We start from the raw sequence: 11,893 nt of genomic DNA on the forward strand, positions 1-11,893 counted from the left end.
AGGTGGTGGCTAGCCGGAGTTGGGTAGGGACTTTTGGTAGGCGTTGGGGTTGGGAGGAGAAGAGGAGAAGGGGAGAAAGATGTTTTATTTTTATTTTAAAACTAATTTGTTTTTAAAATTTATATTGTATTGCTTATTTTTAAAAGGAATGAGTTTAAAAAAAAATTATGGACTGAATTACCCCTCCACAAGTAACGAAAGTTATAAATATTTGACAGAAATTGAGGAATGTCTTTGAATGACCTTAAAATTGAAACAACATGGATCTTAGTAGTAAAAGTGATAAACCACAAAGACTAAAAATAACATTTTACCTTTGCTTTATTGTAGTATATTATCCCTTATTTTCCTACACCTACCATAGATTATATGTTTCATTGGTCGTATTTCTATACTACTCATTATTTTAGACATTTTGTTTTGATATCTTTTGAAAATGGATATCAACCTGTGTGAACTTGTTGCACCTATCATCAAACAAAAATAAAGTGATGGCTCCTAATATTGGTGTCCTTTTATTAGACAATGTGAAGCTAAGTTAGCTAGCAGGGCAAAGCATAGGGTCATCAAGGAGACTCATGAAAGTGGTCCGATCTTGGTGCATGCAATCATATATAATATGACATATGGTTGAATGTGAAAGGAGAAGAGACTACAAAAGATAAAACGGTGTGTTCAAACAAAAGGGGGTGGTTGTTCTTTTCCCCTCAAGTTTTTTCTATATCCCGACAACGCATGGTGGAGGACCCCAATCATCTTCAGAAATCAAACACACCATTTCACATTTTCTCCTATCCTTTTTTACTTTGTCAAGCCTACCTCAAAAGAAACCAAATTTCAACGTCTTATGGCGCCTTTCTCTCTCCACCTCTCTTTTATTTTATAAAAAGTCGTTGCCCAAATCTCTTTTTCATACATAAAAGCACTCCATTTGTTAGAGTTCAATTGCATTTTATATGCAGGGGATCAAAATCCTCAAGGTAGGATTAAAACTTTTCTATCCATCTCAATTAATCAATACCCAATCATTCTCTAGTTGATGTTATAACCTCGATGGGTGATTTGGTAAGCCCCCAAATTGGACTCACCTAGCCATTGAAAATTCGGACATAACTAAATAATTAAACGATTGTTATTGTAAGTTTTTTATATATATAATTATTTATTAGCGGAGAAGGGTATTCGAACGAGATCACTTCTAACATTATTGAAAAAAGAGGTATCGTAAAATTAAGAACTAATTGGTAATTGTGGTAAGTTGAACTGTATAGGCTAACATAATTAAGTGGATAGTCATTCATATACTTCTTATGTATTAGGTAAGATCAGCATGAAACAAAACATTTTTCCATTTTACTTTTTCCTAGCAATGTATTGAGCCAGCTACAAAAAGAATTATCATCGAATTGGTTGAAAAGCAATCTATCATATGAATTTTTTTTTTTCTACTTCTTTTTTAATGACATGTTTCCACATTCCACTACCCTTTTGCACCCTTATTTTAGTCATAAGTAGGTATACTAACATCATTGCATACATAAGAGCAAAAGTCAAAGATTTCATTCCCTCTAGCATGAAAAGTTGATTAGATATTAAACTATAAGCAGGCCAGAGAGAGAGAGAGAGAGAGAGAGAGAGAGAGAGAGAGCATATAGAGATGATTATCCCAACATTTCCATTTAATATAATACAACAATCATGTAAAAGATTACCAGTTGGCAATGAAGCTGACAAATTTTCTCCAATGGGGGATGCTACAAAAAAGATTGTGTTGATAGGAGAAGAAAATTCATATGCTTCATCACTTCAGGCAATCATCAACTTATTGACATAATTAAACAGTCTAGAGTTAATAATAAATTTTACTTCCTCTCCAGCAGCAAATGCTCCGTAGCAAACCGCTCCCTATGTGCATGGTGTGCAAGCTGCTGAGAATTTTTTGTTACTGAGCACAAGCTTGGAGATATATTAAAGCCCACTAATTACTTTATCCTCTATACTTAGATAATTTCGAATATTAAACCTGAAGGAAGGAAATTAAGCCTCATAATGTCCTTGTCATCTTGAGTTTTTATCAAAACTAGCAAAAGTTTACCCTTCTTTCTAATGATAGAAATTTTATAAAAACTTTCAAAAATAACCAAATAATAGGCCTAGGCACCGAACCTAAGCGCAGTTTTTGGCTGTTCTTGGAAAGTTTTTATAAAAGTGCTATCTTTTAGAAGAGGGTACAAGTTACTTTTTGGCTAGTTTTGATAAAAACTCAGTCGTCTTCAGAACCAGTTATGCATTCCTTCTCATCCTCATGAAAACCATCAAGAGAAGGGTGTGGAGAGTGTCCTTTTCCGAAGGATCTAATGTGGTCCTTGAGTGACCTTTTGTGCTTGAAATCAGATCCACAGGTGCAATACCATAGCTTCCCACAGTTCTTCTCATGGGTTCTCCAATCTCCCTTAACTGCAAATGTTTTGGCACATTTTCTACACATGAATGGCTTTGCTCCATGCTTTCTCTTGTAGTGAGTTTGGAGAGTTCTGAAGTCTTTCAGTGGCTTGGCTCTTGGGTGATTGATGTTGTTCTTGCAGCCTTGAGCACAGCAATAGCATGGTAGCCTCAGCATTGCGGCTGGTTGTGTTCCTTTGAGAGAATCTGGCCCTTTTCTAAATTCAGATCCGTGGCCCCACATATGCATCTGCAAACCCAATTCAATATATATCTTTTAGTTGAGAAAAAAAGCTGCTCTTAAATTCATTAGTTGACCTCAAACTCGCATAGAAAATATTGAATATGCAACATGAACATATATGTGGTCAAATGTAAAATCAAAATGGAGTTAGAATAAGCTCAATTAATGGTAATTTATTTTATTGGATGAGATTTACCACTAGTGTTCACCCTTCTATGTAGAACTTCTTTTTCTATGTTGCGAACAAATTTCAGAGAACTATCAACGAAAAAGATAATGAACTTAGTCAGTGATTGGCTAGTACATGGTATCAATTTAAGTGAGGGCGTGCATTGTCCATATCTAGTCAAAATATCGATCAAATATGAATAATGCACTACTGAAATTGGTACAAGGTGTGAAACAATTTGTTTTCACTGCTCATTCATGCCCTTGATGTCATGTTTACTTCTACAAGTCCAACCAGTTTTCCCCAACCGGCCCCCAGCTTCTTGAAGCCACGCCTTTCAAGACAAAATGGGAAAGGAGATGGAGGGACAAGATCCAAAAGAAATTGAAATATGGAGGTAATAGGATATGCAGAGATTGTCTCCATTTGGAGAAAAACTTGTAAATCACGGGGATAATACTATTCTGCTCTCCCCAAACCACGAATGATAACTTTTTCACATAGTGAAATATGATTAGTTGGGGGAGCAAAACAATGTTATCCCTGTGTCATGTAAAATAAATTGCCAAATGACAAAGAAAGACCAGCCTTGGAAGTGAATCATCCGCGCTCTTCCTCCTCTTGTTGTCTAATTATTAGCAGCTCTTCCTCCTTTTGACATATATGGGTCGACAATAATAAACTCCAAACACGCATTTCATGCCAAGATGAACAAGGACAAAAGGCTTTTGAACTTTCTCGGTTTATTTGTTTATATATTTCTCAGCAGAGAAATTAGCATTTGGATGGTAGGTACTATAAACCTAAGCCGCCAATAACAATAGTGTTTTTTGTATAGCACTACATGGGATCTCTCATTGGCATGCATAGTGTGCATGTGTGCATGTTCCTTTTCCCCCCCAGTGAAAACTTTAATGGATAATTTCCTCAAAATCCGGTCTCTTTTTGAAAAGGTCGAACTACGTGATTAAGCAAAGAAAAAGTAAAAGATGCATATATATAATTGTAACTTATCAACCCATTTGTGTAAGTAGCAATTCAACAATTCAATTACTTCCACCACTATACAAGTTACGATTCTAAAAAACTTCACTACAAAGTCTATCCCTTTTCATATTACTTCCCTTTTCTGCTTTGAATTTTTTTTTCCCCCAATTAGGTTGTAGTTTAAGTTGTTGGTGAAAATTAGTGTTTAAGGTTCTGAAATTAAAAACCCCCACAAAAATTTGTTCAAAAGATATATGATGGGTAAGAATAATTAATATCAACTAACCTGCATGTTATTGTACCTATTGAAGGTCTTGCTGCAAATGGAGCAAGCAAACTGCATCGGCCCAACAAGAATCTGAGCAGGTGTTGGTATCCAAAACCTACTCTCTGCATTAAAAGAGCACCCATGAAAGCTCTTCCTCATGGCTACTCCTTCTTCTTCCTTGAGATCCAAAACCTTCTTATTCTCATGAGGAGTGTCTGATTGATCAGCTTCACTAGTACTATTAGGCAGTCCAATGCGCAAGGCCACTGTAACTTGCCCCATTTTCTCTTCTTTGACTCCAAAACCCTCTTTCTGCACCCCAACATCTTCTATTTTCACCGGCTTGGTGTCCGTAAACTGGCTTAAAAGAGGCAAGCATTGCATAGTAGTGCTATTCTCAGATAAGCATAAAGAAGGGGATGATGATGAAGAAAAAGAGGAAGGTGGCTTCAGCCATTCAATGAAAGGAGGTGCTTGAAAGCACAAATTTTGGCCTTCCACATGATGGTTCCATAAACCCATCTCTAGAGAGAGAGAGAGAGAGAGAGAGAGAGAGGTCCTTGATGAATTCTCTCCTCAGAGGATTTAACCAGACCTTTTGTGGGAAAGCTTCACTTATAGGGTTGATTTATGAAATGTGGTTTGGTTTGTCTTTTTTCGAACTTTTTCTTTCTCCTTTCTTTCTTTTCTACCTTTGGCCTTTGTTTGGTTTAGGGAAGAGAGAGAGAGGGAAAGAGAAAGAATGGTAATGGTGGGGGTACAGATAATGACGTGCAAAATAGAGACTCACCTAAAGGAAGAGAATCCTAGAAGAGTCTGAATATCTGTATTTGTTAGCTATGTACATGCATTTTCTTTTTTTCCTGGTTTTTTCGGTTTAATTATCATATCATGGAACTTGACCTATGTGCACACATTTCTCATACTACATTGACATTTTGCAGATGGCCTCAAATAGCGGAAGGAAAAAGGTGGCAGCATTTGGTCCATACCTAAAAGAAGACGAATATATATATATATATATATATATATATATATATACTTTTTTGTTTTTAGATCTTTTCTATTGAGAGAAGCGATAATATACTAAACTTACCCACACTATATGGATATTAGGACTCGAACTCAGGACCTTTTCCAAATGAGTAAATACTCCAAATCACTATACTAGTAGGTCCTTTGCAAAACGAAAATATTTTAAAAGAAGCAAAACTGACATTAAGAGAAGCAAAACTGACATTGAACCTGAAACACTTGTGGATTAATTAATAAAATTAAAAAAATGCATAATGTCGATTAACTTACATTATATACATCCCAACTTTAACGTGTTATATCTGCTGCCGGTTACTGAAATTACAAGTTAAATTTCAAGATTAGCTGCGGATGAATTTGCTTACTTTTTCTTCTACTATGATGTAATCAATTTAATACTAAGTATTTTATCATTCGTAATTGTCAACAAAAATATCGGAGAAATTCACCATCAAACAAATATATATGTAAGGACATCACAAATTTAATTTGGTTCGGATCATCGGATTACCAACCTGTTGTGCCACCTCATCAATCTTTTAGCTGAAGTATGATTGACACCTCCAAGAGCGGAGCCACCTCATCAATCTTTTATCTTCTCAACCTCATCAAGTTTTGTTTGATTCTTTCTAATTCTTCGAATACACAAAGCTGGTTAAGAAGATAAAAATTCTACGGTACTAGTGTCATAAATTATACTGGTAAGTCACCTCTCTTGTGCTTAGCCAACCTCAAATGCAATGTATTCATATCCGCTGCAAATACAGGAACAAATAACAAATTCAAATTGCAATATGGAATTATGAGATTTAATTATATGTAAAGTGTTTGGCTCGTCATTTAGTTTGAAGTACTGGAAGCAAGAAAACGATCCAGAACAGAGGAATCGGTCAGTCGTTAGGTACTGTTGAGAGGAAGAGGTGTGACGGTGGAGGTGGAGGAAGAGGTGAGGCAGTGGTGGTGTTGGTGGCGGACGATGTCATTTAAAAAAAATAATTTGATGGTATTATGGGAATTGAAAAAATTCATTAAAGGCTATTCTATGCTTCTTGTTAAGTCAATCTTTGGCCAAAAAAGCAATATCGAACTGGTCTAAGAGCCAATTTGGGATTGTTGTACTTTTCAAAAAAAGTCACTTTTGCTATGCTTTGAAAATAGTTAGTTGTAAAGTAAAGCAGATTATCCATGTCTGGTAAACAATATTTTGAAAATGCTGTTAGTAGAAAAAGCAGTGTCAAAACCGTTTGGTAAATGTTAATATAAAATTGTTGTAACTGTGAATAATGACTAAAATAGACATGATGTTGAAAGTAATATGTGCTAATCATGTGGTGGTGAAAGAGATGGAGGTGAAGGTGGTGGTGAAAGAGGTGGTGGTAATGGTGATGAAGTTGTAGATGGTGTTGCTGGTGGATGTGGTGCAGAGGAGGATGTGGTAGTGGTGGCAATGGCAGTGGTAGTAGTGGTGGAGGTGGTGTCATTTTTAAAAATTAATGATGGTATTTTAGGAATTAAAAAATTCATTAAAGGCTCATCTCTACTTCTTTTGAAAGAAGTTTTGAAAAACAACTCAGAACCTACTTTTAAAAGTTGTTGTCAAAAGGTCATTGCTTTTAAAATAATCGGGATATTTTATTTTTACCAAACACCTTAAATTGTTTAACTTTAAAGTGAAACATGTTATTGAAAAAAACACAATCCCAAATGGGACCTAAGAACGAATAAAATTTTAAAATAATCGGGATATTTTATTTTTACCAAACACCTTAAATTGTTTAACTTTAAAGTGAAACATGTTATTGACCCCCCCCCCAAAAAAAAAAAACACAATCCCAAATGGGACCTAAGAACGAATAAAATTTTGGAAAAGAAGATCTTAAAAGAAATTAGGGAGCTCCTCCAACCAAAACATATCCTGACCAGTTGAAAACTACCAAAACATATCCTGACCAATTGAAAACTACGCGTTTGGAATCTACTTAAGAGGGCGTTGAACTCTATTTATGTTTCAGCAAAATCACTTGGAAAAAGTAACTATATTGAATACGCTATCTCCCCAAATAATGGAGGCACAGCGCAGGACACCACCAAAATTAGTGCACTCTCTTTTTTAGCTAACTGTGAGTTTACTTAATTTCAGAAAGTTAAAGCTTGCCGACAACAAGATATTCCCAACCGGATTTTCAGGAGATAAATATGCAAAGTTAACTCTAATCTTCTTTTTTCTTTAAAAAAAAACCCTTTCTCTTGTATATTCTCTGCACAAGTTTGATTCTCTGTAAGTTACAACCACATCCTTTTAAACTGTTTCAGTTTTTATTTTTCCCCATAAATACAAAGTTGTCAAACTTTTTATAGACATATATGCTTTATGTGAGTGTGACATTTTAGTCTTGTAATTTTGCATAAGTTTTCTTGCTTGAGTTGTTACAAATAGAGTACATTTAGCAGGTGAATGAGACTCGTTTGGAGTACTTAAGTGCTTTTAACAAAAGTGCTTTCATTATAAAAATCTTGAATTTTCATAAAAAATTCAATCGCTTCCTGAAAAAGCACTTGAGAGTGCTTTCTGAAGAAGCACATAGCAGGTGCTAAAGTTCTTCTATGATCCAGAAGCGCTTCTAAACTTTTTTATTAAACGCCGTCATAAGTGATTTTAATTGTCAGAAAGTGCTTTTAGCCTTTTCATAAGCACTCCCAAACATTAAATTTCTTATGAAACTGAATGGCATGCAAAATCTTGGAATAAGTTTACTTATAAAGGAATATTGTGTTGATGTAGCATTGTTTTATAAGGGCCACATATGAGCAAAAATTATTCTGAATAGTTAAAGTAGCAAATTCGTAAGGGGAGAAAACTACAGTGAGGTTTGGCACTTAGTCCCTACATATCTTTGTCTCTGAGTCACTTTTGGGAACTATACAAAGACTAGAAATAACATAAAAAGAACAAATCAACATCTACGATACTGTGAGTCTTGTGTTGAGGATATTTTTTCAACTTAGTAATTATCCTCTGTGAAATTTGAACTAAGAATTTCGTACAACAAAGTGCAAATTGTGGTTTAGGGTTATTTGGAAAAGACGAAAAAGACAAAACCGTACAAAACCCTAACATCTCGCTCAATGTATTTGGATTAATTTTTTGTAGTTACTCTGTTTCTGTATTTATATTAACTTTATGAAGTTATTTGTATTGGCCCTTGTCATTAACGTCTTTATACATATTTGTCACTTTTTGCTTATTCTAATCCTCATGTATTTTTCCAACAACAAAAAAAAAAAATTCTTATGTATTTATAAGAATAATTTCTTGTAAAGAAGGTAATTTATAGTGTTCATGGGACAACTTTTTCGCAGCCAAATTGCAAAAACAACTTCCCGTGACAATACTTTCCCACTTTTCATTATTTAATAAGAAAAAAAGAGCATGTAAATTGGAGTTAGGTACACTCTCTGGAGGACATCTGTAGCAAATTACGACTTTATTGCATGTAACTTTTTCACCTAAAAAAAAGAGAGATTCACTATTATACCTAATATAGGAGTCCAAATTATTAAAAAAACCCTATATAAAATGGACTTTAGAAACACACTTAAAGCCCATTTGCAACATGACAAAAAAGCTTTTAACTTCTTTTAAATTACAAAACTGTCATTGATTTCTTAAAACAAACTAAACCTCAAAACCTCATAAAAAAGCCCAAAACACTCAATAGGGCATCAAAGTAATTTAATAATTAAAATGAAATTCAATAGGATCACTTGTCATTTTTTGGGTTTTTTTTTTTGTTTTGTTTATAAAAATTAAATAGAGTAGGGTTTATCTATATTATTAATGCTAAGAATGAATATATGACTAAATATCTCAACAACAAAAACAACAACAAAACTTACCTTAGCTATGGAAGATTAATGAAATTTAATTATCTTTTATTTCAGAAGAAATTTTCGAGGTAAAGAAATTAGTCTGACATATTATATGCTACTCAATTGGGCTCCATGTTGCAAATTGCATCATGATGAAATGATAGCAAGAACGCGTTAGCATAGAAAAACAGGAAAAAGGTGTATATGTTTGTTCGGATTTATTGACTTAGACTTTGAGGGATACTCAAGAAAAGTGATTGGGATCATTTCATAGTTTTTTTTGTATTACATTTCGTCTTTAGTTAGTTAAGATTCTTTTTTTTTTTTTTTATCAAGCTTAGAACTTAGATTATTTTTAAAACTAAATTACACCTTTGTCCTTTTGATTTAGGTTTGATTCCACTTTCATACATATTATGTAGTTAAAATTTTAAAAGTCTAACATCTAATGAAACTGTGTAATTCGAGCACCACGTAATCTAACCTCTAATCAAGTAACTATGAAATGAGTGGCGCACTGGTTTTATATAGGTTCTTTTCTATACCTTAAAATTAATACATATTTCTCTTTTGTAATTATTCCTAGGCAGCACATACTTTTTGCACGTTTAGTTTTGCAAAAGATGTGTGTTTTTGTTTTTGTTTTTGTTTTTGTTATCGCGTTATACTGGAAGAGATCGAACCTTGCATATTTTCTAATAAAGCCTAACATTTTTTCATGCTCTTCCTTACCATTTGAACTAATCTGAAAAGTGGGGTTTTCTCATTTGGTTAGAGGAGGCCGTGATCATGGCTACAGATTGTGCAGTGATCCTTCTCTATTCATGACTAGATATGAAGTTTAAGTCCCATTGCAAAAAAATACAAAAAAATGTAATTTTCTAGTTTTATTTTCATTGATTTCGACCAAGTCTTTCCGATCGTTCCAGTCAATTTAAATTCCTCTTATTAAACATCCACTCGAGTAAAAGTAAAACCCAAGGCTGTTCAAGCTTGTTGATATTCCATTAGGCAGAAACATTGGCTGCTGGGTGGACCTTGACCCAAGTCTTCTCTCTCCTTCTAATCACATATGGCAGTTTTGAGACGTTTAGATCTCAATGGGAGAATACCAAACAGGGTCTGCAATTTCAAAGTGAGGAGGATTTTCCATTGGAAAATAATTGAAGTGTGGCTTATGTCTAGGCCCTATGCTATTCCTTCTTTCAAATTGAAACCTAATGTTTTGTTAAATTCTAAATCTTCATCATGGCCTCAACGATTAAATGTAACTACCGAGTGAGGAAAAAATTGTTTCTAACTAAGAAAAAGAAATGGGATTTGATGCCAACTAACAAGACCAGGTTGGTTCTCAAGTATTGACTTGAGCAAATCAACACGCTCTTTCTAGTTTTAATTTTTCTGGCATTTACATCATTGGATTAGCTAAGCATGGCGAATGGCTATGACTTTAAGTAAACCTTTCTTCGCATATCATGTGTGGAGCATAGGTTTGGACTTTTATAGGGTATACGGCGAGAAAGGTCGGGGGAGGGGAGGAGGAAAGAAAGAAAGAAAATAAAAATAAAATAAAAGGAAGATGGAAAGGAGGAAAAATGGGGAGTATGATGTGATGTGGGCCCTTTTCAATTTTTTAACGGTGGTGGTGAGCATACATCTTTGATTAATCTGGTGAGCAAAAATGCTCCCATTTTTACCACCAAACCTCTCCAAAAAAAAAAAAATTATATAAAAAAAATAAATAAACCATACATCCTAGCATGTAAAATCATGGAACTCTGCATCCACCCATTGCTAGTTCATACAAAAAAAATAACCTCATTTATAGTTATTTTTTATGTTTAAAAAAATGAACATTATTTTGACCCAAAAAAAAAAAACAAGATGAACGTTATTATAGTTTTTTTTATACAAATTTATAAATAAACCCAATTCTAAACATGTATTTATAAAAAAACTCAAGCACTATTTAAATATAGAAACACACCCAAAATCAACCTCAAAGTCAACTTTTTGGGTGTGTTTATAAATAGGTTTTGAGTGTGTGTAATGATGGGTTTTGGGTGTGTTTATAAAGTGTTTTGGGTGTTGAGTTTTTTTATAATTTCAACCTCCATTTTGGGTGTTTTAGTGAAACTCCCTTTTTTTTTTTATTGCTTATATGAATCATGAAATTTCATTCCACTGCAAAACACCAAATACAACAAAGAGCGTCGCACCTCCAAGTCACCACTAGGTCACAAAGTTGGCAACAAAGAGTGCTTGAGCAAGAGATATAAGATTGCGTCACCAAGGTTGCTAGCTAGGATGAAAATATTATGACCAAAAAAAAATATATATATATCTTCAAATTTGCACATAAAATAACTTTATTGGGCCTAAGCCCGCTGTATGGGCAAAAATTTTGGGGACCATGATGGGAAGGGGCATTGTACTAGATAAAGTATTTTGTGATGCTAAAAGTTGTTTTACAAATTTGCAAACCAATGGCATTCACAACATACATCCATCTACACTGGTTTGGTTTTACTTATTGTTCATTAGATTTCATAAAGCTATTCTGCTAAAATCCAGCGATCCTATATCGTTCAAAAATGGTCACGGGCTAGGGGCTTATCTTGCCTTTTGGCATGCCCTTGTCTTTCCGGGGCTATTATGCATTGCTGTAGTGGGTTTTCATGGCCTAGGGGCCTTTGGCCATGGCAAGCCACACCAGTGGAAATGGTCTTATAAGCCATTGCAATGTTTTGTAACTTTTCAATATGCGACATTTTAATTTTATATTGTCACAAGTTATGCACGTGTGGCGAATTTTCAAGTCTAACATATTGACAACACATATTGGGTGAGTTGGAGCACGTGTGATTGTGGGTCGTCA

General features: G+C 34.3%; 1 protein-coding gene across 1 annotated transcript; it reads right to left on the reverse strand.

Annotated features, from left to right (window-relative positions):
- Positions 1-1,652: 1,652 nt before the first annotated feature.
- WIP3 (WIP domain protein 3) lies at positions 1,653-4,764 on the reverse strand. The gene is made up of 2 exons (XM_008230755.3): positions 4,129-4,764; positions 1,653-2,692 (listed from the first exon to the last, which is right to left on the reverse strand). Exons 1-2 carry the CDS (start codon positions 4,630-4,632, stop codon positions 2,264-2,266), a joined length of 933 nt encoding a protein of 310 aa, XP_008228977.1. The 5' UTR covers positions 4,633-4,764; the 3' UTR covers positions 1,653-2,263.
- Positions 4,765-11,893: the final 7,129 nt, after the last annotated feature.

Source organism: Prunus mume, linkage group LG1 (assembly GCF_029339155.1).
Source record: "Prunus mume cultivar Tortuosa linkage group LG1, ASM2933915v1, whole genome shotgun sequence".
Classification (NCBI taxonomy): domain Eukaryota; kingdom Viridiplantae; phylum Streptophyta; class Magnoliopsida; order Rosales; family Rosaceae; genus Prunus; species Prunus mume.

Coding starts and splice junctions, on each gene's coding strand:
- WIP3 (XM_008230755.3), bottom strand. CDS start 4,632: ATGGGTTTATGGAACCATCATGTGGAAGGCCAAAATTTGTGCTTTCAA. Junction 2,693..4,128: donor ATAGGTACAATAACATGCAG/GTTAGTTGATAT, acceptor TTGGGTTTGCAG/ATGCATATGTGGGGCCACGG.